Raw genomic sequence first — 26,599 nt, forward strand, 5'->3', positions numbered from 1 at the left:
TCCCACCAAAGGTGGATTGCCTTACTGAAATTCCAAGGTAAAGTGTAGATTACCTAACATATCCAGACAGAAAGTTTCACCGTTTAGGAGTGATCACTATAAAAATCCTGGCTCTCAGCCACAACAATTCCCATCTCAAGCATTGTCAGTAGGCCCAGCCTTAACTGGTGTGTGGGCTTATTAGATACATTTTAATTGCTTTTGTAAAGGATTACTGCTAACAGAATGCTATGACTAAATGCTTATTAACAGGATTACGTAGAAGTTGCTTATTATTATCTCTGATGGCAATGGGTCTCTTGTTTTTAATGCGTCTGTACAAAATATGGATTCTAACATTTTCAGTTAATTACAGTGGTGTTACTTGGAGGTCAGCAGAGCATGAAGTCAGCCCATCTCTGACCCGGTAGAGATGCAGCTCTCAGAACTAACCTAAACTGGTAAAAGGTGCTCCATGCCAGAGAATAAACCTGCATTCCTAGTGGCAGAGGTGGTCGAAGCAGCATCCCCAAATGCAACCCGAGAGAATGCAATCCTGTCCATAACAGAATGCATCCACTCACCTAGGCAGATGAGACACTCACCAATGACAGGAGTGAGAGTAGCTCAGTTGGTAGAGCACGAGACTCTTAATCTCAGGGTTGTGGGTTTGAGCCCCACGTGGGGCAAAATATACCTGTGTTGCAGAGTTGGACTAGATGACCCTCGTGTCCCTTCCAACTCTACAGTTCTATGATTTCAGGACTCCTTCGTCAAAAGTTGATTATAAACTCCCAGACAAGAGCCTTGACTTGCCTGTGCTACTGCAGAAGAGCCACTCTTTAATTTATACTTTAGTCACATCAGTGCTGCGGCAGAAAAATCTAGTTGATTAAAATGAAGTTATTCAAATATTTGATTAAAGTAAAATGGCTGGTCAATGTGAAAAGAATATAAATTAGGAAGTGAAGGGTGTTTATAAGTAAAACATGAAGTTTTCTTCCGAATATTGGCATGTTATACTGCACAAGATTTAAAGTGCATTAGTCATTGTGAGATTTGACAGTCCCGTATTGTTGACAATATTCAGTGCATTTTATGAAGTACACAGTTTCTCTGTTGACAGGAGGACTTTGTCAGCCTCGACCTCTTCACTTACCGACATAATTTCCCTTGCAAGCTGAGGAACCTGGGTAGGTTACGACAGCATAGGCTGACATGATGAAGAGGTTATCAGTTTATCAAGTACTGCTTGTAGCTTTTAAAAAACAAGCTGTATTATCATTCTTTCGTGGTGCTGATAGCACCACGGTTGCAGGTTCGATCCCTGCAAGGGACAGCTGCAGGGAGATGGATGAGATAATTTTCAGGGCCCCTTCTAATTCTATTATTCTTATCATGCCATATACAAAATAACAGGCCAGATTAGTTTATTATGTGTATCTTAATTTGTACTATATTTAGAAAGATAAACAAACTAGGAATGGTTGGGGTACTGTGAAGTGGTTGGGGTACTGTGTCTTATATGTAACTGAACAATTCAGACAAACGGGAGGCTTTATTCACAAGAGCTGCTGTGTTTGCAGAGTGTACGTGATTGGGGGGTATTTGGCTAATAAGTAGAATAGAAATTTTAGAGAATTGATTTATGTGCATGTTTATTTAAAGCATTTCAGCCAAAAAAGGCTTCCAGAGGAGTTAAAGATAATTAAAAAACAAACAAACCAGGAGGCCAGCTTGCAGGCTTGCAATCTAAAAGACATGACATAAAGTGGAAGGCAGGGGGGTGGGAACAAACCCAGACACCAGTTCTTAACATTAGAGAGTTCTTTTAGAAACAGCTGAGATGGAAATACTTCAGGGAGAAGAGGAAGCAAAAGGAGTGGGCCGTTCAGCAGGCCCAATGAAGTGGCCATGATTCCGATCTCTCCCTCTACTGCAGTCTGGTGGAATGGCTGTTGCCTGTTGGAAGAATAAATAAATGCATGCATGTACAGTGGTACCTCGGGTTACATACGCTTCAGGTTACATATGCTTCAGGTTACAAACTCCGCTAACCCAGAAATAGTGCTTCAGGTTAAGAACTTTGCTTCAGGATGAGAACAGAAATCATGCTCCGGTGGCGCGGCAGCAGCAGGAGGCTCCATTAGCTAAAGTGGTGCTTCGGGTTAAGAACAGTTTCAGGTTAAGTACAGAGCTCTGGAACGAATTAAGTACTTAACCCGAGGTACCACTGTACATAGTTTGCATATATCACCAAAAATCATTTGTACAGAATCTCCTCATTAGTTGTTAAGTCATTCATTCATTAAAGATAACAGCTTAGTCTTGGATAGGGTTGCCATATTTCAAAAAGTGAAAATCCGGACACAAAAGTTGTTGAGTTTGGTTTTTTTGGAATGTCCTTTGTTGCACCGTAGTATTGGAAATCACTAGTAAATAACTAGTTAGGATTGTGTGGTAAGTTGCCTTGCTGCACGCTTTTTAGGACTCCTTCTGTAACTTCTAAATTACATTTCCACAGACATCAGTAGCACAGCAGAATATTTCACAACTCTAGTAACACATTCCACACTGAGGCTATAGGCAGTACTTTATCACCAGCCATGTGTATCGGTCTAGGGTTGCCTTTTTTCATAATATAGCACAAGAACCTAAACTGTACTACAAATTGCTTCTGAAAAAAAATACTTTTGACTGATCGCTGTCTTTATTTACTTTAGCATAATATTGATCTTATTAAAGATCTAATATTTTTCACTCTTTGGGTTGTATCTAACTAAGTTATAGTCAAAGCAGACCCACTGAAATTATTGGACCCAGGTTGCTTCCATCGTTTTGCCCAGCCTGCATGCACATAAACAGTAAAGAGCTGCTATCTCTGCCCAGTTGCCTGTGATTATTTGGCTGTGGCTCGGTGGTAGAGCACTTGTGTTGAAACAAAATATTGATATTATGTGGGTCTATTTACAACCATTCCTTTTATTTGCATACTCCATCTAATGGGGCATATTAAGGATTCCAGTGACAACATACAAGAAGAGTTGAGGCAATAGACAACCCTGCCTGTTTCCTCAATATTACACATAAGAATTTATCCCTGTTCCATCCTCTTCATTGATATTCAAATATGGTATTCCATTCAAGATGGCGATTGAGATAGTCTGGTGAGAAGAAAGCTCTTCGTTGTACTTCAGAGAAAATCTTTCTAAGCATTGCTTGATTCTTGGGGGAGATATTTGGCAGAGGTGAGAAATACTGTGTGACTTCTACAGGGCAACACGTTAAGACTTATAACCTTGAAAATATTTACAACCATGTTATAAAGTGCTTTTAGTTACCGTGTTAAAGCAGTTAGAGGCCTTAGCATGAGGGTTTCTAATTTGCAGCCAGTATTTTCATCTGTTTAGGTACAGCTAGGGTGAACCAGATAGGTACAGATAGGGTGAACCAGCCCTTTGGAACTTCTTTATTACAGCCAGTTACTTTTAAGGAAAGGGCTGGTGCTCTATTGTTTTTATTGTAACAATCTGTATGTGAACATTTATATGTATATATTGTATATGTATATGCATCTATTTGAAAAATTAAATAATAATGATGATGATGTTCAAATATGGCAACTCTACATAGTCAAAAGCTTTAGAAGCATCTAAACTTTAATAGGGCAATCAAATCTGAATCTTCGTGGGCTAGTGCATTACCATCAGCATACACTTTGGGTTATCATACCTGCCTTTTTAGCACCTTATTAGCCAGCTTTTATTAGCAGTTGAGCTGGTAATAGATACATATTGGAAATTTTTAGAGGGTGCAGTGTTGACCATACAGTACCAAAAAGTCCAGCAACTAGTGCTGATAGAAAAAATAGCTACTAAACTTAAAATACCAAGCAGAATGAAATGAAAAGACACATATTCTGATGATTGGCATAGTCTTATTATATACAGTGTAAAAGATGACCTCCACATTATTTTAAAGAATGGTTGCTGACTGCATGTGGTAACAGGAATTGCCACACAACTGGAATATGACTCGGGATATGTGTAATGTAAGAAAATATTTAAAAACTATACAAAAAACAGTAATGAAATATCCAATCCAAAAACATTTTAAAAATCATAAGAACACCCCAAAACTTTATTTTCTGCTATTCAAGGTCAAGACTAATGTCTGTATACAGATAGATTCATTTGGCTTTAAGCAGTAGATGTTTTAATTGTGTTCAAGGGAAATAAGGTTTAGGCCATAATGTCAGTGAAAGTGTAACAGCCTGATCCTGGGCTTCATCCCTAGTAAAAAATGTTAAAGATAAAAGTGTCAGCATGGAACGCACTTCCTTTTGGAGGAAAGCCCCAGTGAAGTCCATAGCTGTTCAGGTTGCGTTCCCCCTTAACTTGTTCAAATAGCCTGGGAGGAAGAGGTTAAGGCAGGGGTCAGCAAACTTTTTCAGCAGGGGGCTGGTCCACTGTCCCTCAGACCTTGTGGGGGGCCAGACTATATTTTCCAAAAAGAGAGAGAAAAAGAACGAATTCCTATGCCCCACAAATAATAATAATAATAATAATAATAATAATAATAATAATAATATCTTTATTGTCATTGCCCCCTTCGGGGACAACGAAATTACAACAAATAACCCAGAGACGAATTTTAAATAAAAGGACACATTCTACTCATGTAAAAACACGCTGATTCCTGGACTGGATTTAGAAGGCGATTGGGCCGGATCTGGCCCCTGGGCCTTAGTTTGCCTACCCATGGGTTAAGGCTTCAATCCTTTAACCCTTTACGAGGGAGTAGTTTAACTGACTTAAATTGGACTTTATTCTGAGTATATAAAATGCGTAGATTGATAGGGTCTTGAAACCAAGCGTTATGAGGAATGTTTGAGGGAGTTGAGTATGTTTAGCCTGGAGGAGACTGACAGGAGCTATGATAGCCATCTTCAAATATCTGAAGGGCTGTCACATGGAAGATGGAGCAAACTTGTTTTCTCTTGCTCTGGAGGGTAGGAAATGAACCAATGGCTTCAAGGAAGGAGATTCAGATTAAATTGTTGAGCTTTTTTTTTTTCCAGTATGGCAAGCCTAAACAATGTGACAGTGGAACAGAGTTGGTGGACTCTCCTTCCTTGGAGGTTTATTAAGCAGAGGTTGGTCGGCCATCTGTCATAGATGCTTTAGCTGAGATTCCTGCATTGCAAGGGGTTGGACTAGATGACTCTGGGGGTCCCTTCCACCTCTACGATTCTAAGTGTGCACCAAAATTGCTGTTAGGAAAACGGTGCAATGACGTTTTGGTTTTTTTTTTTAGGCCTGTGGGGAGACTCAAGGAGGGAAACTGGTAGGGAATTTCTCAAATGTAGGTAACAGGCATTGCTTCCTTTGGGCAGGAGAGGACGTCGCCTGCATCCTGGCCTGCTTAGATAACATGTTGTTGTTGTTTAGTCGTTTAGTCATGTCCGACTCTTCGTGCCCATGGACCAGAGCACGCCAGGCACTCCTGTCTTCCACTGCCTCCCACAGTCTGGTCAAACTCATGCTGGTAGCTTCGAGAACACTGTCCAACCATCTCATCCTCTGTCGTCCCCTTCTCCTTGTGCCCTTCATCTTTCCCAACATCAGGGTCTTTTCCAGGGAGTCTTCTCTTCTCACGAGGTGGCCAAGGTATTGGAGCCTCTGCTTCAGGATCTGTCCTTCCAATGAGCACTCAGGGCTGATTTCCTGAAGAATGGAGAGGTTTGATCTTCTTGCAGTCCATGGGACTCTCAAGAGTCTCCTCCAGCACCATAATTCAAAAGCATCAATTCTTCGGTGATCAGCCTTCTTTATGGTCCAGCTCTAACTTCCATACATCACTACGGGGAAAACCAGAGCTTTAACTATACGGATAACTATAGATAACATGAGACCCTCCCCCCCCCAATGCTCTCTGCCGCCCCCTAGAGCCTGGTCGGAGGGGGTGAGTCTAGATTAGCAGGCCTCCCAGCGACAAGCGCGGGTTGAAGGGGCGGCCTCTTCTGCCTCCCGCGGCCTCCTCTCCTCTCCCTCAGCGCTCGGCTGGGCGGTCCGAGGGGAAGCTCTCCTCTCTCTCGGCGAGGGCGGGGGGAAGAAGCCAGCAGCCCGGCGCGGGAGCGGCGGCTCTAGGACCCAGGGGGATGCGGCGCGGCCGGGTTCTCCGAGCCAGATTGCCAATTCTCCTCCGTGACTCAGTCGGCTCTGCGCAGCGCACAGTAGGCGGCGGCAGCGGCAGCCGGGGCTGAGCGCAAGCGAGCAGCAGGTCCGTGGGGCTCGGGGGGAGGCGGCCGTGTGGGGAGGGGGGGAGGGGGAGGGAACTAGGCCGGGCCCACCCGCCCGGAGCGCCGCCGCTTCCTCCGCCGCGCTGCCCTCCCCGCTCGGGCCTAGCGTCGCCTCCGCCGCCGCCGCTAACGGCGGCCGCCGCCTGTTGTCTTTGCAGAGCGCCAAGATGGAGTACGAGTGGAAACCCGACGAGCAGGGGCTCCAGCAGATCCTGCAGCTGCTCAAGGAGTCGCAGTCCCCGGACACCACCACGCAGAGAGCCGTGCAACAAGTATCCTCCTCCCGAAGGGGTGGCGGCGCCGGGAGGGAAGGAGGGAGCGCCAGGCCGGGCGCCAGCGGCGGGAGCCCGGCCGGGCCCAAGGTCTGGGCCCCCCGCCGCCGGAAGGGCAGAGGAGCCGCGCAGGAGGGAGAGATTCCGCCGGGCGGAGGAGGAGGAGGCCGCTTCCCTTCGGGGTCGCCGGCTGGCGGAGGCCGGGGGCGTTGTAGGCCCGGCCTCCGCCCGGCCGTGGCGCGGGCTTTGAACCGCCAGGAACGGAGGCGGCGACCCTGCTCTGGCCCCGCGAGGCTTCGCGGCCTCGCACCTGTTGCCAGCCTGGCGCCGAGCCCCGTTTGGCTTTTTAAAGGCTTGGCAGCTCCGGTGTCGGGATCTCCCCCCCCCCTCATCTCCGGGCCTGGGCAGGAGGACCTTTTCGGCCATGAATTCTTCCCCCAGCTCAGCCCTCCGCCGGTGGTTCCTCTGGATAACCTGGTTGGCTTTGGACGAGACACGTGTGGAAGCGGTCCTTTGTACCCCCGGGGCACGGAGTCGTGTCGGACCACCCCGGCGCACGTGTGATTTGTTGGCATTTGGCTTTGTTGGCATTTCGTTTAACAGGTAGAAAGGACGGCAAGGCGCTATTGCAGACGAAGAGGGTAAGGGTCACCTTCAGAAGTGGGGAAATAGGCTGCAAACCGTTAGTTCCCCGTTTCCTTTTGTTGCATTGTGAAGACCCATTGTCTGTTGTGGACTCGGTAGAGAGCTGATGGAGGGGCTTGCTTGTTGAATGTCGGTGTATAGGAGACACTCATACTTCTGCTAAAGGCTGGATGAAATCAAAGGTTTCTCGGTTGAAACCTCCTAAAGTTCTTACATGTGCATTGGTATGGTTAAGACAAAGCTTGCGGATGTATGTTTATAGCATTAGGGTCCAAAGTTACAGTGTTTGTTTTCCCTTGGACTAGAGATCTGGGTATGATTCAGAAGGCTGAACCAAAGTAAAAAGCATGCAGCTAATCAAACATAAAATGTATGACAAGGCACAGTGCTGCTAAAATGAAATGATTGAACAACTGGTGGTTGATAGGTATGGTTTGTTCAGATTTTCAGTTTACAAATGTGTGTTTTATCCCCATTAAATTCAGATTTCCAGAGTACTTTACAATGAAATATCACTGAGCATGGTGTAGTAAATGGACGGGAGAAATGTAAAAAAAAATCTCATTTTTTACAAATAATGGTCATGATGGGTGACTTTTACCCACAACTCTCCAATTTTATGAGTCTATGCTGGGTCACACTAGATTGCCTTATTTCGTTTTCCCATCTGCACTCCCTCGGGGTAGGCTATTATCAGGGATAACGAACTATTTTGGAACCTAATTGCAGAAAAGTGTCACAACAGTCCATGGGCGTAGCTAAGGTGGTAGATTTCCCTATGAGTAGAAAATCATAGAATTGTAGAGTAGGAAGGGACTTGAGGATCATCTAGTCCACCCCTTGCAATGCAGGAATCCTGCCCATGACCATCCCTGGGTGGGCTCAAACCACCAGCCTTCTGGTTAACTGCCAGATGCACTGACCCATTGTGCCACTAGCCTGCTTTTTGGCTGACCAAATGGGACGAACTTACTACTTTTTTGACATGAATGTCATGACCTGCATCTTGCAAAAGGATCAGTGAGAAATTTGATCCTTACTTGACAACTGTCTAGGCTTCTCTGCTGAAGTTCTTACACTTTGAGAACCATTGACAAAGCAGTGGGAACATAAGGAATTTTCTACTTAACTGGAGTCCTTGTAGCACCTTAACCATTATTTGTAAGGAACCTTAATTACAAATTCCAAAAATAATATGCTTTTATATAGATAGTAGGAAGATACAAGCAGATATTGTTTTCAAAGCATTGCTCAATGGCTGGAATATTTGATATGTCCCTCCTACCTCTTTGACAGTTAAGTGGGTGTAGGAAGGGCTTAGCTAACAGCCCATATTCAGAAGTAATGTACACTCTTATTATTATTCATTAAATTTGCATACTGCCCTATACCCGCAGGTCTCAGGGCAGTTCACAGTTTCTCCTATTGTTTTGTGCCCAATCTGATAATCTGATTGCTGGGTTGGTTCGTTTCTGGTTAGAAGTATGATATCACAGCTGCTGATAGATGGTGAAGCTGCACCTTTTTAAAACATACATTCTTGAAATAGGTATGTGTTTGACCACTTTCTACCATCTTGAGTTTGATACATCAACATGCAGTATGCTCGGTTGATGTTTTGTAATAGGGAAAAGTAATTGGGTACATTGCATTGCCTAGAATGCCAGACTAATTTTGCTAAAATAGATTCATTGGCTTTCTTCAACATCTCTGAAAGTGACAAGAACACTGGAAAATAACTTGGGAGTAATCAAACTCAATAGAAGAGAACAGAAAATACTCCTGTAGCGACACCACACTGTTTTCTATGGCTTGCACATCTTTCTGACATTGTTAGTAAGATGAACTATAACAACCATATGTCTACATGTGTACATACGAATATTTATTTAAAATACTTACAATGCTATTGTATACATGCCTTCAAAGGAGTTAAATTTAATTCAATGGGGTCTGCTCCCATGGATGGGCTTACAAGATTGTATCTTTACTGTCAGCAACAGCATTTTACTAGAATACTTTATCAAGGTTTTATTTATTTCTAAAATGTCTGAATTCTTCACATTGCTTCAGATTTAGATTGCAATCCTAGACATGGGTACAAATCTTTCAAAGCTGGCGTGACTCTGAGAGTGTGAGTAGCTTTCATTGCAGCCTAAGGCTGCAATCCTATCACTCTCAAGAAGGTTCCATTGGACCCCGTGGGACTTGTTTTTGAATAGGTGTGCATGGGATTAAACTATAGGATGTATAAGCATGCATAGTGTAAACAGGTATGCTCACTTAATCTTGAAATGAGTCTCTATGCATTAGTTGATTCTCGCAGTAGTCAGTCTGCGAGTAATTTAACTTTAAATGACAGCAAAAATCTAGGTGAGTTGCAAAAGTTAGCACTGGGTTTCTGCCAATGTGGTACTCACCAGATGTTACAGACTATAATTCACATCACCCCTGACCATTGCCGTGGCTTGGGGCTGATGGCAGTTGTGTTTCATTGCTTGAGTCTCATGGGTTGAGCCCAGCAGAGACACTAATTTGCTGCCATTTGCTTTGGATTTGACAAGGCCTAAGGCAAGTGATGGGGAGGAATGGTTTCTGTATATGCTAACCCCTACTAAGCAGGGAGGAGCAATGATCTGCATTGCATTTGCATCCAACAGAGAGCTAGGAAACTGTGTATGGGAAGCTCTTAACAGCAGAAGGGAGACATAGCTATGCATGCTTCCACATGGTACTGCGTTAAATTTCCAGTTTTTTCTATTGTGGTGGTTGGTGGCAAATGTTCCTTGTTATTGACAGCCAGTTAAATGGCAAATAACAAGACCTCCAGATTTGTACTGAAGTACCTTGCTGTGTTTGCTGTCCTGATCACACTTTGTCAGTATTGTAGTTAGAAACTTTTTACTTCCAGCTTTGATCTTTTAAAAAACAACCAACCAAACCAAAACAGTTTCAGCTGCATGTTTAAATGTATTGAGAACTTGCAAACAATGCACAAGAAATGGTCTTTAACAGAATGCTCTACTGTAGAAACTGGAACAGCTCAATCAGTATCCAGACTTCAACAACTACCTGATATTTGTTCTTACGAAGCTAAAATCTGAAGGTGAGTCACTAGCTCTATACCATTTTTAATAAGCACTCACAAAACTAGAAAAAATACGCAGGCACTTTTCATGTTTGGGGGCTTTTTACTTGCAATTTTGTAGATTACAATCATCCTGTGTTTGCTGTGTGTGATGAAAGGCACTGTAGGAATTCAGTGCATACATAAATATAGTCTGTAGACTTGATTATAATCAAATGTTCCTTATGCTGTGGTCCCAAGATCAGTTGTTTTGAAATAAATGGAATTTGCTTTCAAGCACATCTGTTTAAGTTAGGGTTGTGAGTAACAGGTATTGGTGGAGCTTTCCAAGATTCTTACTAAAAAACCCAGATGTTTTCATGTCAATGAAACTAGTCATGGTGTTAACATGGCTACAATATCTTACAGAAAAGCAAAAGTTGTTCAAGGGCAAGGGTTCCCCCCCCCCCCAACATTTATAAAATGATGGTGATGTTAAATAGTACAGATATTTTAACTGTGGAGGGGAGAAGCAGAGAAGCTTTGCTTACGGGAGTGCCCAAAATTATGCACTTTTGCTAGTCTTCATTTATTTTGAGCTACTGTTATTCCTGTGTGCAAGTCAGTTCTGCCAATTGTTTAGATATTTTATGCCCCCTTTAGTAATCTAGCTCCCTATACATTAACATTGGCTCTGTAACAATGCACCCATCTTTAAAAAATAAAGCATTCTTTTCTGATCCTGATTTTGATGCAAGGCTCCCTGTTAGAGCCTTCTAAAGGCCAGTGTTTGGATCCATAACCATGTATTTCATGCTAAATTATTCAAGCTCCGGATTCTTACTAAATGTGGCATTTGGATAATAAAAAAAGCACTGGTTTTTGTGACGGTAGGATTTGGTCTTTATGCAGGAAGTGTACCTCTAGTTTGGGTTTTGTGCTTGGCTATTTTATTTCCTGTTGCAGTGGAATCCTATTCATGGCCTGCTTAGAACTAAAGACACGTTAAGTTCTATTAAATTTATTCTCAGGTAAGTGTATGCAGGCTTAGTCTGGGTGTTCAAATCATGGAATGTTTTCCAACAGAAGTCTATATTTTTAACACACTTGAAATTCTGTTTAACTAAATAAGCAACAGGGTTCATTCTTAGAATGTCGGTATTTATCCAATTCATCCAGGAGGGGACAAAGAAGCAATTAAGACATCCTATGTCAAAACTTTCCAAAATGTGGTTAATACAGATTCTTCTTTGGCATTTGTTTGAGCATTTGACTAAAAGATAAAAATGAAAGCTTTTTAGTAAAAAAAATAGGGTCTAAATTGTATTATAGTTTCTATTCCTTGATTGTACCTTAATGTGAAACTTATTTTTAAGCAAAAATTTTCTTTTCTTTTCAGATGGGTTTTAGTGTATAAAAAACCCTCATCTGCCTTGTACTTTTTTTTATTTATTGGAGGTGAAAATATGGCATTGCCATACAGTAGTTAAGAAAGAGACTTATTCACACGACAAGACTTTTTAGGATTTCTTTTTCCTTAAATTTTGATGCAGGCCGTGGGAAGGTCCCCATGTACAGTATTCTGGACAGATGGCTTCCCACTACAAAGCACAGGATAAATAAACTCTGGACAAAGTGAGGTGTTGTTCTCAAGATATTACTCTAGTACCATAGGCCTTATTCCTTAGTGACAGCCATGAAGTATAAAACAATTTAAATTTTATACTTGATATTGTGAGCCCTGCTACAAGATGGCTGGTGTGTCCTGTTTCTAGGTAAAGGAGTGCTTCCCTTATACTGTACAATCAAGTTCTTGGGGTTTTTTAACAGCTAATTTTAATGTGTCCCTGATAAAGTTTTGCCATATGAAATATTAGCAGTGTTTAAAGCTTCTGTAGAGTATGTGTTATTTTACTAAAATATTTAAATTCCACTTTAAAACTCTTCGTTTTAGATGAACCTACACGGTCGTTGAGTGGTCTCATCTTGAAGAATAATGTGAAAGCTCACTTTCACAATTTTCCGAATGGAGTAACTGATTTCATTAAAAGCGAGTGCTTAAACAATATTGGAGACTCCTCCCCGTTAATCAGAGCCACTGTAGGTGAGTTGCAGGTATTTAAAAGTATTTGTAGGCCAGTTCTTGGTGGCAACTGTTTGCATGCTATGCTAAATGACTTGAAAGCTTCTGGGAGAGCTGTTTTAGAGGGTTTCTTAAAATGTGTTTGTGTGTGTGTTTGTTTGTTTGTTTAATAATTGAGAGGTCCAAATATGCTAGTGTACCAATCCAGTCTGATTGGATAGGATAGTGTACTGTACTTCAATATTTTAATTACGGTAATATTGGAATATTGTGGTCTATATTACCCGTAGTGAAACATTTTGACATAAATCAGTTTAATATATCATTGGTTTCCAAGTCCTTTGTTCTTATCTTCACAGAAAACAACATTTTCTTTCTTTAGATGTTTTTGTTTTGACCATTTACTATGCTTCTGGTCAAGTTGTGTGTTAAAGTAATGTTTCATCTTTGTGACTAAAAGTAAAATGGGTTTTAAACTTCAGCTGACTGTGAACTGCCCTGAGATCTTCGGATGAAGGGCAGTATACAAGTTAAATAAATAAGACTTTACTATATATACATTTTGGTTGTAGTGACAATCAGCAGTGTGTTATATGTTAGTTCAGGGTAGAAGAAAGTAGTTGCTGTCTACAAGTCTTTGCAATGAAAAGTCACACACAAAGTAAAGGTAGCTGTGTTGGCTCATAAAAAAAAATTAGGGCAATACCTTCTCTTGGGCTAACCAAAATAATCACAAAATGGTGGGCAAGTTTCTGAAGAACTCCTCATCAGATTAGCAGGTGGAAGGGGTCCACATCTGGTAAGACTCTTCAGACAGAATGTGGGAGGAGGTAGCAGAGATCCAAATGAAACTCTTAGGTGCTGTGCAGTTATCAGGTTGCACAAAGGCCTATTGGGAAGAGGAGAAACAGTGGCTGATTCCCCATTTCTGGAAACACACAAACTCACTGCTACCCAGAAGATAGTCATTGGAGTGTGGAGTATGGTGACATTGTTTTGACATGTGGAAAGGAGGATGGATTAAAGCTTTCTCCTTGCACTTCAAGGAAGCAATTACTTTAAAATCGATTACATTCTGTGAATATATGGTTGGCTAACTTCTGAAACATTTAAATGGCTTTTTGCTGGACGCAGCTAAATTCTCCACAGTTCAGTCTCCTCCACACCTCCAATCCATGTTGATAAATAACAATTTCCATGCTTTTGAAATGTAACATTTTAAGGAAAATGTGTAGAGTATGATTATCAAGGTGGGATTTTTACTTACAGAATGCAAATACAGGTCATATTTTCTTCTGTGAAGTAGGAGAGGAGCACCTTTCCTTTGGCACAGCCACATTTTGCAAGTGGAAGGGTTTTCTTAGCTGATTCTATAAACTACATACATTTATATTAGTAGGTCTATCCTCTTGACCATTACTTGTGATGTAGCCATTCAATACATTGAATATCTTGGAGCTGGATCACAAGGATTTTAATCAGAAGTTCCCTGCTCCCTTATAAATGTGCACAGGGTTTCAACATTAGGTTTGAGCCACAACATTGGAAGTTGTTGTTTTAAAGTCTTTACCGCTAGAAAAGTTTAGTGTAATCTGTTTTGCTTGTACTGGTTATTTACTGATAGTTCTCTTATTTCCCTCTGCCACTCATTAGAATGTGAAAATTTTTATAGCGTTATGGTGTAGCTAAATGTCTTCAGTCTGAAATGATTGGCTTGTTTCTGTGCTTTGAAGGTATTTCGGAGAGCTTTCAGAGCTGACTGGTAATTGTTCCAAAGAGGAATGACTTAGCAACTCTGCCTAAGGGGGATAGTAGTTCCATAATCTGAACCTAATAAATGGTTTGTTATAAGGCAAATCCAGCAATCATTTTGAGTGTGGTCAGTGTTAAGATTGGTGTTAGTTTTGTAGAGCAAAATTGTTGATCTTTCTACACTAGTATAACTTGGTACTCACATGTTTACTTTAGGTGAACAAGTGTGGTCCCCAGGCGTTCCCAATGCTGCCATAAATGGCTGCTTGCAGCTAGAGTTGTAGAAGCCTTACTGCCCTGTAAATACGCAGTTGAAAAGCTGCATATGCAGCTATACCACTGCCTTTCTAGATTCCCTCAACCCCTGTAGTAATGGCCAGCAGTGGCCATCTATCTGCCTAGTGTTAAACAGTGTTGCTTGGAATGTTGATTTCATCACTTAATATTTCTGTAGCTTTAGAAAAACGATGGATTTGAGAGCAGAGAAATTCTTTACTTATCAAATTAATTCTGTTCACAGACCGAAAGATCAAGCCATCTTTCTGTTTAATATTCTAAAGAGGAAGGCTGCTCCTGTTTCTGATATAATTTATTTGCTAACACTTGTATGCTTACATCAGAATACTAAATGGCTAACTTTATTCTTTTTCCAACAAATCCAAGGTATCCTGATTACAACCATTGCCTCAAAAGGAGAATTGCAGAATTGGCCGGATCTCTTACCAAAGCTTTGTAGCCTACTGGATTCTGAAGACTACAATACCTGTGAGGTATGACTTATTTTCCATCTAGTACTACATTTGCATTTGGTAGAAGATAACCAAATTTAAAATTGCATTTAAACTGCATTGTAATCTAGCCATAATTACTACTGAGCAGTGTAGGAATCTATTTTTACCTTTAATCTTCCAAAAAGCGATTTAAATCATCCTGCTCACCCAAGCACATTAGTGTTGATCTGTTGCCCGTAAGAAAATAGCATAATTCTCAGTGAAAGTTGATTGAAATATTGGGGTAATTGTTGTATAACAGACACTCAATAAGGTCCATTTTTTTTGCTGCCAGCTACTCAAGTGTGCAAATGTTCTTTCGCATGTCAATGTAATCCTACAAAAAAAGAATTCCTGTTTAGTATTGGAGACTTCTGAGAGAACATGCTAAGCAAGACTTGTTCATGCAGATTTTTGCATTTATTCAGTCTTGCTTATTAACCTATGTTGTTCTAGGTCTAGGAGATCTGGGAAGACTTTAGGCAGGATGCTTGGGTGCCAAAACTTCCTCTGCTTTTTGATGCCTAGATGCTGGGTGCTTTCCACTTCGGAGGCTAACGTGGGGAAACCTTCCCACTTCATCCCTGGAGTCAATCTATCTTTTGCTTTCACAGCAAATGGTTACAGGATCCCAGCCAGGTGTAACTGATTGGTTCCAGCAGGATTTTATTTTGCTTGCATTTTTAATCTAGAAATTGCTACCAGTTGTTATTTTTTAAATAGGTGTGTACTGAGATAAGGGAGTAAGGATTTCTAAAATAATGTGTCCATATAGAGTTTTCAAACAATCACCAAAACGTGTGTTTATTTGGCAGGGTGCATTTGGAGCTCTTCAGAAGATTTGTGAAGATTCGGCTGAAATCTTAGATAGCGATGCATTAGATCGCCCTCTCAATATCATGATCCCTAAGTTTTTACAGTTCTTCAAACATAGCAGTCCAAAGATAAGGTAAGAGATGACCATGCATGTTTGTATACACACACACACACATTTTTCAAATACTTCAGTTAGCAAGATTTTATGGGAAGGTATTTTAAACATGGCTAACTTGAATGCCATTTCAGGCCAAAAACAAATTGTTTATCTAGTCTGACTGATACTCTTCCAGTTTCTTGAACAAATGCTTTGCCTTTGCTGAAGTTCCTCAGCATCGTTTCATGAAAGCATGAGCTTCACTGGAGCTTAGCACCATTGTAAACAGCTATTTACCTGGCCTCTAGGAAGGGAAACTATTGTAAACCAGAAGCATCAGTTCTTTTTGCCCAAGGCAGTTGCTGTGACGCAAGTGATTACCAAGTACAAGTGGGAAGCCAGTCAATAAACTTTTGTCATTAAGGCAACGTAGGTGTATTTTTACTGAATACTAACAGAAACACTTCCAGTTGTCTCCTGGATGTAAACTCTCTCTCTCCCCCGCCCTCATCTTAGTGTTCCCAAACTACTCAATTAACCACACTTGAATCTTAATGTGTGTATGACATTTGGAAAGAGCCTTGACTTTGGAGCGGCAGTCCCAAAATAAATGTCTTGACTTGCATGCAGACCTCTTTGGATCCCAGCTGCAGTCTTCATGTTTTGTAACTTGTAAATCCTTGGGCTCACTTAAAATTTGGGCATGCTTTGGAGATTACACTTGGTTATAACTGGTGTAGAATGTTTTTACTGTTCCTGAGTCTTTTCTGGTTGCTAATAGTTGCTATACACACATGCTGTAGCCATTGTACTATTTTAAAAAGCTGGTTGTTTCTTTCACACATCAGTTTCAAATCTGTTTTGAGTCTTAGAAGTGGTGAATGTACTTTTTGATTTGATTTTTAAAAGAAAAAAATTACATTTTGTAGGTCCCATGCAGTTGCATGCGTCAATCAGTTTATCATCAGTAGGACTCAGGCCCTTATGTTGCACATTGATGGATTTATTGAGGTAGGTGACACACAGTTTCTTATCTTTTCTGAGTTTGATCCTTTAAAATTGTTGATAAAATTTTAATTAAACTATGGAAATTGAACACAAACATGCAGGTCTCCCACACCATGAAAGCAGGGTAAGAATGAAATGTGTGAAGTCGTAAAGTTTATTAGTGTGTGAAACCATTGCAGGGCTTAGAACTTTGAACAATAGCTGCTTTCAAGTTCTGTATTATTATATACAGCAGGGGTAGGGGACCATTTTGGCCTGGCAGGCCACACTGTTGGGTAGCTGCCTGCAACCTGGTATGTTTCCCACATTCCCTTCACTTGGGAAAGGCCAGTTGGGCTTACCTGGTGAGGAGGAGGGCTGGTGGCTACAATTTTGGGGTAGCCACAAACTCTAGATCCTTCCTTGTGAAGAGCTACAGTAGTAATTCAATGGAAACTTAAAAATGGTCCCTGCAGATATCAAAGCTGGTAGAATTCCCACTATAACAATTGTTTCATAAGTGTCCCCCCCCCCACCCAGCCAAAAGACTTTTAGAAGCAGAAATTTCATGGCTATGCAATGGATGCAATCAATGGGTGTCTGTGGAATTGACTTCTGTGTGCATAACAGAACTTTCCTTCTGTCTCCTCTCCCTGCTTGCCCCCTCCCCTAAATCAGTGCTGGAGGGTTGAGGGAGGGATGGGAGGTGTTATGCAAGCAGAAGTGTGTTCATGCAACATTGGATTTCACCTAATAGCTTTTGGCTTGAGAAAACACAACAGACCCCAGTCCCCAATATGAGCTAATCCAGTAAAAAAATTTAGTTGACAGATGCTTTTCCCCCAATGAAGTTAATCTTTTTATCTTTATAACACAGTAAAAAAAACTGCTGGAGCTCTGAAGTAAATCTGATAGTAAGGCAAAATAATAATTCTAAAAAAGTAATATTTAGGTCCACTTCTTTCCTTCCAAATAAGGGGATTACTAAAAATGAATCAACATATTTTAAACCTCATAGGTGCTCTAAACCATTTAGTTTGCTCCTATTCACAATACCTTTCCCCCTTCAACAGAATCTGTTTGCGTTGGCGGGCGATGAGGAGCCTGAAGTACGTAAAAATGTGTGTCGGGCTCTAGTGATGCTACTGGAAGTTCGAATGGACCGCTTACTTCCTCACATGATTAGTATTGTTGAGGTAACTTTTTTGAATTTTGATTAAACACAAATGAATACACAATAGCAGTTTTTATGTGTGTAGAAGGAGAGGGAGAAGTAGGTAAGATTCACATATGTTCAGACATACATGTGTGTGTCAAATGTAAAAGGAAAGCCATACTAAAATTTGCTGAGTGATTTTTCTGCATATGTGGGGTTATTTTTTTATTTAATTTGTATACCACCCTACACCCAGAGGTATCAGGGCAGTTCACAGAAAAAAATTAAAATATGAAACCACAAAATACATAAAATAAAAACAAACCAATAACCCCCCAAAAAAACACCCCCACATTTTAAAAGGGCATAGGATGTCAATCAAATCAACCAAAGGCCTGGTTAAAAAGGAACGCTTTTGCCTGGTGCCTAAAGGTGTATGATGAAACCGCCAGGCAAACTTCCCTGGGGAGAGCATCCCACAGTCAGGGAGCCACTGCAGAGAAGGCCCGTTCTCCTGTTGCCACCCTCCAGACCTCTTGAGGAGGCACACGAAGGAGGGCCTCAGAAGATGATATCTGGGTCAGGTTAGGTTCATATGGAAAGTGGCGGTCCTTGATGTATTGCAGTCCTGAGCCATTTAAGGCTTTATAGGTCAAGCCAGCAGTTTGAATCGGGCCTGGAAACTAATTGGTAGCTGTGCAGTCGGACCAGGATCGGTGTAATATGCTCAAACGGTCTTGCTCTGGTGAGCAACGTGGCCGCTGAATTCTGCACTAGCTGACATTTCTGAACCGTCTTCAGAGGCAGCCCTTTGTATAGTGCATTGCAGTAATCTAGCCTTAAGGGGTTTTGCACTGGATTAAATATGTATTGGCTGCCCATTGCAAATCAAAAACACTGTTGAGGATTGTTCTAAATGTTCTGTTTTATATTTGTGAGCTGTTTCACCATTTGCCATAATTCTGTGTGAAGTGTGGATACCTAAACGCATTTTGTGATTTCCTGATTCAGAATGGCTCAATTGTGATCTGCAAGGTTTTACAAAACTCCCTTGCCTGCCCCAGCATCATCTCTGACTGTTGGACATTGGACATCAGCTGGAGTTGATGAAAGCTGGAATCTAGCAACATCTAGAGGGCCATGAGTTAGCCACCCTTAATCTTCCATCCATATCCTTAGCAGGGCATTAGAGCAAGTGCTGGTTCTCACATGCAAATGTCTGCATATTTTCTCAGTGTGATTTTTGCAGTGTATAGGACATAGCTTTCCCTTTTATTGCGAGGAATCCTATTCGGAATAAGGGAATTTCCCTTAAAAAAAGGAAAAAGTTGACAGCTATGGTATAGGATCACATGGAGAAATCTCATTATGAACTGCTCTGTATATTGATACAGTTTGCAGTGATTAGCAAACATTCCTAAAATCATGGGAATACCTTTTTTGGACACTGGGAGTGGCATGGAGAAAATTATTTAGTTATTCATAAGATTTTAATGCCCCTTAAGGGTTTCCTTATGTCTTTCTCATACATGTGACCAGTCCCAAGTAAAGAATGCACTTTCTCAGACTTGGAAATGTCAGTACTAGGTAGCTGCCAAGCAGAACAGTTTGTAAAACAATCCTGTGGTACTACATATTTTCAAATTAACACTAATCTACATCTTCAGTGTTTACTGGTTTAAATGATAATGCAGGAAACATGCAAATCTAGGAGAAGTGGAATAATCTAGGAACACACTCTCTGTCATTCTCACACTCACACTACCAACATGCTTTTAGCTGTTTGTGAAATCTGAGCGTGAGCACAAAAATATTATCATAAAGGGCCAGTCAGTGCAATGGGAAAGAAATGAATTAACTGTGATGTTCATGCTTAGCTGGTACTTTCAGTTAAAAAAAAAAAAAAAACTTTTGTAAGCAACCCCATTGTTGTGGATTGCTATGTTAAACTCTTCTTAATTAGATCACATTTACAAAGAAACTGACACCTGTGTCATTTTATTTCCTTGGCATTGTGTGTAGTATATGCTACAAAGGACTCAGGACCAAGATGAAAATGTGGCTTTGGAGGCTTGTGAGTTTTGGCTGACTTTGGCTGAACAGCCAATTTGTAAAGATGTTCTATGTCGGCATCTTACCAAGTAAGTTGATCCTACGCCCACCCTCCATAATTTTATGGATTCAGAATTTATTTGCATCATGCTTTCGATGCCTTTTTTAAAAAATGGATTTTGGGAACAGAGGCAAGAATCCACGTATAAAGTGTATACATTCTTTTGCATTGATGGTAGCATAGTTGAGAGTGATTATTGGTATACCTTGGTGCTGTTTCAGTGTGTGCAAGGAAGATAACGGGCACACCTTTTTAATACTGGGGATGTATGCAAGGCTGCTGAAATCTTATGCTTTCAAGTGGGGTTAAAGGGGGTGTCCCTGTAAGTGCAAGTGCTAGAGGCTCAGAAACCACAGATACCTCAATGAATGCTTCCTGGACACCTCCATGTTTTATTGGAGGCAAAGAAAATTGTATAGCTGCAAACCAGCTGATATTCAAGAAATGTCCTTTCTCTTTAGGTTGATACCTGTGTTAGTAAATGGCATGAAATACTCAGAGATAGATATAATTCTCCTGAAGGTAAGCATTATTTCCCCCCTCATTTGTTGAAGATATGCCACTGTCCCTTATATTAGATACTCTTACAATGTTTGCCTTTAACATGCGCAATATACGCAGCAACATACGCAACATCAAACAACTCTCAGTTATATGTGGACTCTGACCGCTTTGTTGCAACATTGCTGGTTTTTGCAGCCTTCCCACTTGTTGGTTCACGGGCTATGAAGGGAAGACTCAGTGCACTGAATTAAACAATGGGATTGGGTGCAGGGTGGCTATGAAGCTAAAATTTAAGGGAAGCTGTGTTTTCCAGAGTAAGATCAGTTTTTGGAAATACGCCAGTTTGCCCTTATATGTTGTAAACTCAGAAGTCCACCTTCCTCTTGCGAATAGATTTAAATCACACTTTTACTCTACCCCAGTGCCCAGAGGTTTAGGGTATGTAACATAATGTTGGAAGTCTCAGCTCTGCACTGATAGTACAAAAACGAATACACTGACGTTACTTCAGCATGTATAGGCTCTTTGCCATTTTGGTTTCTGATTACAGGGAGATGTAGAAGAAGATGAAGCTATCCCAGATAGTGAGCAAGACATAAGGCCCCGCTTTCACCGTTCACGGACGGTAGCACAGCAGCATGAGGAAGATGGCATTGAAGAGGAAGAAGAGGAAGAGGATGAGCTGGATGACGATGATACTATTTCTGACTGGAATTTAAGTAAGGCCATATAAAATACTGTGCAGTCAAAATATTTATGTGGTGAATTCATAGAATTGTAGATTTGAAATGGACTCTGCGAGTCATCGAGTCCAACTCCCTGCAGCGCAGGAGTCTTTTGCTCAATGTGAGACTCAAACCCACAACCCTGTGATTAAAAGTCTACCAACTGTCCTTATTTTATTGTTCAGCAATTGTTCACCTATTCAGCAATTGTTCTGAAATTATAATGCCAACTTTGTAAAAATTCCCTTAACTTGGTTTTTTAAAAATCCTCTGGATTATGTTCTGTACTTGCAATTTATCAATCACTGAGCACAAGTAGAATATTTCTTCTGGGTTTTTGCAACTGTTGCAGCTTTTCGATAAAAGGGGTGAAAAACATTTATGAAGTACAAACCCTATTGAAATTAATGGGGGTTTGAGGGCCTTTTTAGGAAATCATGCTCACAGTTGAGCAAATAAAACTTTTCAAGCTTTTCAAAAAGTTGTTACCTAATACATGTCTTGAGTGTTACTCAGATGTGATTCAATAAAAGCATTCAAAACATGTTGCACATCTTGTGAATTGCCTTTATGAATGCTGTAATGAAAACTAATTGAGCAGTTAAGCCTTCTGATGATATGCATGGAATGATTTTGTTTTGATTATTCTATAAAGCTTTTGCGGCCTACAATTAATACGAATGTAGCATTGAGTTGAAATTTTATGACTAAAATGTGTCTCAGGTGTATTAAATGTGTGTTTGTGTATCTGTTTTAGGGAAGTGTTCAGCTGCTGCCCTTGATGTCCTTGCCAATGTATTCCGCGATGAATTGCTGCCACACATTTTGCCCCTTCTAAAAGAACTGCTTTTTCATCCAGAGTGGGTTGTGAAAGAATCAGGCATCCTAGTACTAGGAGCAATTGCTGAAGGTTAGTCAGTACTTTCAAGGACAGGCTTAGCATCCTATATTCCGTGCCAGCCCCTAGCTATGCTTTTTCTCCTCCTCCTCCTCCTCCTCCTCCTCCTCTCCCCCCTCAAGCAGGCTGTCTGCTTGTTGTGATCTCTGTCTCTTCCTGCCCCAAATGCCACCTGTTGTTAGTTGCCTCTGCCCTGTTGTTTTCTTTCCTTGTTGTTCTCTCCACCATCCCCAGTGGGCAACAGCCACCACTTGTTTTTGCTAAAATACGTTGCCTCCTGGAAGTTTGTTAATATTATGGATTGTTTTTTCATGCTGGCTTCACTCCTTTGTGTGTGTATGGAGGGCGGATTCTGCTAGGCATATCTAATTTGTAACCTATTTTTACAGGTTGTATGCAGGGTATGATTCCATATCTTCCCGAGCTAATCCCTCACCTTATTCAGTGCCTCTCTGATAAAAAGGCTCTTGTGCGCTCCATTACTTGCTGGACTCTTAGCCGCTATGCACACTGGGTAGTCAGTCAACCCCCAGACACGTACTTGAAGCCATTAATGACTGAGTTGCTAAAGCGCATCCTGGATAGCAACAAGAGAGTACAAGAAGCTGCCTGCAGGTAGGTCAGAGTCATAAAAGTATTGCCAGTGGTCCTCAAAGAACGAGGGTGAAGATGTGAAACCCTTTTTCATTGTGCTGTAATATTCTGTTTGGTCTTGAACAGCTTTTCATTAGTCTAGACAAACATCTTATTTTTGAAGTTGTCTTAGGAGTTTCTCTTCTGTTCTAAATGCCCTTGTTCTTTGTAGCTGCTTTTTTATTTTTATTTTTTGTGGGAATGATAACATTTGTCACTGATTCTCACTTTGCACAGAACATGAATGCTGTGTATTGTCAAGTCAGCAATTTCTGTTCTAGGTATTATTTTAAGAATTTAATCCAGATACACATTCAAGTAACCCATCACACCCACTAGCACTTTTGGATTTCCGTACTTTTGGAGCCGCAGCCTAGCTTTTACTTGGAAACTTGGGGACTTTTGAAAACCCTTCAGGTTTATGGCTTTGTTTTATTTATTAAAATAATTTACTACTCTCTCTTCATTGTTCACACAATCCCAAAGCAAGAAACAATTTTGAAATACAATAGAACAGTATTTCACTTAAATACAATTTAATGTGAAACCAGACAAAATATGCCTACCTTGGCCAAGTACTTTAATCAGATACTTGGGTGATGAGCAAAGTCTTTACTTCAGTTTAAAGTAGGGTTTCTCCATCTTCAGAGGTGTTATGACCTGTGAAAATAAATGCAAAGCCAACTTCCAGTGCATCTTCCAGAATGGTTCCCCCCCTCCCCCGTGTGGCCTTTTTAAGAAAGCAGTGAAAGTTTGTCTCAAAGAGAGGAGTGCATTCTCTAATTCTGCATACTAAATTTTTGTTTTGCTTCTTAGTGCCTTTGCTACTCTAGAAGAGGAGGCTTGTACAGAACTTGTTCCTTATCTCGCTTATATACTTGATACTCTGGTCTTCGCATTTAGTAAATACCAGCATAAGAATCTGCTCATTCTTTACGATGCCATAGGAACTTTAGCAGATTCTGTAGGCCATCATCTAAACAAACCAGTAAGTATTGTTATCCTTTAATTCAGATTAAACTGATAATTTTGTTCACCTCTTAATTAGTCCTACATTCTATAGGTTTATTTCCTTACTTTGGTGTGTTGCAAGCGGGAATATTTCAACACACTCCATTGTTTAAGTACCAAGCAATTTGCCCCATCATCCTTTAACAAAATTTCAACATATCTTTCACTGGCCTGAATATTGCTTCCTTTCTGTTTGTTATGAAATATTATGAAATCTGTGGTGCTGTCTTCATCAAATTGGAGAACTGTGCTAAAACTAACAAAATGAATTTCAGTAGGAACAAATGTAAGGTTCCACACTTTGGTGGGAAGAACCAGCTTCACTAATATAAGATGGGGGACACCTGGATTGCCAGGTGAAAAGGATCTGGGGGTCGTAGGAGACCACAAGCTAACAGGAGTCAACCATGTAATGCAGCAGCGCAGCAAAAAAGGCTAATTCTATTATAGGCTGCACCAAGCTTAGTGTCCAGAACAAGGGAAGCAATAGTACCATTCTATTTTGCCTTGCTCAGGCAATACCTGGAGTCCTGTGTCCAGTTCTGGGCACAACAAATTATGGAAGATATTGACAAGCTGGAACTTGTGCACTTTCTCCTTGCAACATTCCTGTCATGTAGGTCAGACTGAGAGCTAGTGATTACCCAGTATGGAGTGAGATTTGAATCTGGGAGTCTCCAGACCAAGTATGACACTCCTTTTTGGGAGTTTGTGATTGTCAGATGGTAAGGTAAACTTTTGGAGATTATTCCTCCATAATTATGATAATACAGTGGTGCCCCGCAAGACGAAATTAATTCGTTCTGCAAGTTTTTTCATTCTGCGAGTTTTTTCGTCTTGCAAAGCACCACTGTGTATTGACGGTTTCCCATAGGAATGCATTGGCGGTTTTAAAAAAAAGGCGCAAGATGTTTCGTCTTGCGAAGCAAGCCCATAGGGAAATCCGTCGTGCGAAGCAGCTCAGAAAACGAAAAACTCTTTCGTCTTGGGAGTTTTTCGTCTTCCGAGGCATTCGTCTTGCGGAGCACCACTGTACTGGATTTTTTGAAAAATGGTGTTAGATGTTTGAAGTGGAAACAATGTTGGATTTAATGGAATTTACAATGGCTTACTTAAATGTGTCATTTTATTTCATTGTCTTTAGGAATATATTCAGATGCTTATGCCTCCATTAATCCAGAAATGGAACATGTTGAAGGATGAAGATAAAGATCTTTTCCCTTTATTAGAGGTAATTGATTGATTATTTAATTCCTTTAACACTTAATATATTAAAAATATCTCTAAGCGGCGTACAAAAAAGAAGCAACAACAGACAACTTAAACGAAATATTACAAAAATACACAGTTACATATAAAAATGTTTCACACACACACTCATTTTCCTTCTGACGCTCTCAGCCTCTGGGTTCCTGTCGAGGGTCCAAGCAAACTCTCATCTCACCCACAAAAGTCTCACAATGGGAAGAGTTCCTGGAAACAGCAGACATCACTCTAGTCTCTCACTCTAGACTTGTTTTTTAGGGGCAGGCCCAAGGTGGGTGCTACTCCCTCAAGCTCCCCCACAGCTGTGTTCTATTCAGCTGCACTCTCCACACCCAGTTCCAGATAGAGCAGATTTGTTGAGTTTTTCAGGGAGTCCAGAAGAGGGGGAAAGGCCCCCCCCCCCCACTCACAGCTCTTTCTTCACCCTCTGTCCTCTCCTCCTCCAGCTGCTCACTAATAGTTTTGCAGTTTTCCTTGACTCAAGGGAAGCTTCCCCTGGGAGATTAATTCTATGCCCATTTACAATTCTACACCCCCCTACTTAGGAATAAACCCCATTCCGACTTGGTGGGATTATTGACTATATGTGTATCAGAATGCATTGAGCTCATTAGGATATATTTTGAGGGAAGACACATAGGGTTGAGCTGTAGGAATTAATGATGTTGGTAATTGCACGGGTCTTGGCATGGCCAAAGCTAGAACTCTGGCCACACTGTTATGAAGTTCCTTAATTCTGCAGTTCATGTACTTCAAAAAGTTGCCCTTTCTAAAAGAAATTGTTTGTAGCAAACATGCATGCCCACAATTGAAAGCTCATATCAGTTGAATATCCTTGATACTCACTGCTTTTTCTTCCGTATTTCAGTGCCTATCTTCGGTTGCCACTGCCTTGCAATCTGGCTTCCTTCCATACTGTGAACCTGTGTACCAGCGCTGTGTAAATCTGGTACAGAAGACTCTTGCACAAGCCATGGTACTTTTCTGTTGTTGGCCTTTAGAGGATGGGGGAAATTATCTTCAGTTGCATTTTAAGTGAAGCTTGTTTTCTGGAGAGATTTGTAATATTATTTCACCAACTTAAAATAATGTTAATAGCCAAAGTGGTTCATTGTATGTCGCGTAATTAAGCCTTTTAAGCAGTGTCCAACTGTGTGTTTTTATTATAGTTGCACAATGCTCAGCCAGACCAGTACGAAGCTCCCGATAAAGACTTCATGATTGTGGCTCTTGATTTACTTAGTGGTTTAGCTGAAGGACTCGGTGGCAACATTGAACAGCTAGTGGCTCGGAGCAACATCCTGACACTCATGTACCAGTGCATGCAGGTGAGGCAAATAATCCCCTTCTCCTGCCTCGCTTTTGAAATAGAATGCTTAAAAACACAAACTTACTTCTGTTTCTCTCTTTTAGGATAAAATGCCCGAGGTACGACAGAGTTCTTTTGCCTTGCTGGGCGATCTGACAAAGGCATGTTTTCAACATGTGAAGCCATGCATTGGTATGTGACTTAGCAAGGCAAAT

The 26,599-nt window shown here is 41.0% G+C and overlaps 1 protein-coding gene across 2 annotated transcripts in view; it reads left to right on the forward strand.

Moving 5' to 3' along the window:
* The first annotated feature begins 5,878 nt into the window (after positions 1-5,878).
* TNPO1 (transportin 1) overlaps positions 5,879-26,599 on the forward strand; it is a 31,913-nt gene continuing 11,192 nt past the window's right edge. The window contains exons 1-18 of one of the 2 annotated variants that reach the window (XR_014503051.1): positions 5,879-6,261; positions 6,439-6,552; positions 10,228-10,303; positions 12,219-12,368; positions 14,763-14,869; positions 15,685-15,818; positions 16,712-16,793; positions 17,843-17,965; positions 19,948-20,066; positions 20,500-20,560; positions 21,093-21,261; positions 22,025-22,177; positions 22,555-22,780; positions 23,615-23,786; positions 24,954-25,040; positions 25,944-26,051; positions 26,245-26,403; positions 26,489-26,576. Coding sequence is in view for 1 of the 2 variants with exons in the window: in XM_083403855.1 (XP_083259981.1) it covers positions 6,448-6,552; positions 10,228-10,303; positions 12,219-12,368; positions 14,763-14,869; positions 15,685-15,818; positions 16,712-16,793; positions 17,843-17,965; positions 19,948-20,066; positions 20,500-20,560; positions 21,093-21,261; positions 22,025-22,177; positions 22,555-22,780; positions 23,615-23,786; positions 24,954-25,040; positions 25,944-26,051; positions 26,245-26,403; positions 26,489-26,576 (2,119 nt within the window). In the remaining variant the exon portion in view is untranslated. The remainder of the gene's footprint in view (positions 6,262-6,438; positions 6,553-10,227; positions 10,304-12,218; positions 12,369-14,762; positions 14,870-15,684; positions 15,819-16,711; positions 16,794-17,842; positions 17,966-19,947; positions 20,067-20,499; positions 20,561-21,092; positions 21,262-22,024; positions 22,178-22,554; positions 22,781-23,614; positions 23,787-24,953; positions 25,041-25,943; positions 26,052-26,244; positions 26,404-26,488; positions 26,577-26,599) is intronic. The other variant, XM_083403855.1, reaches the window with a different exon arrangement.

This window comes from Podarcis tiliguerta (genome assembly GCF_965153285.1).
Source record: "Podarcis tiliguerta genome assembly, chromosome: 11".
Lineage (NCBI taxonomy): Eukaryota > Metazoa > Chordata > Lepidosauria > Squamata > Lacertidae > Podarcis > Podarcis tiliguerta.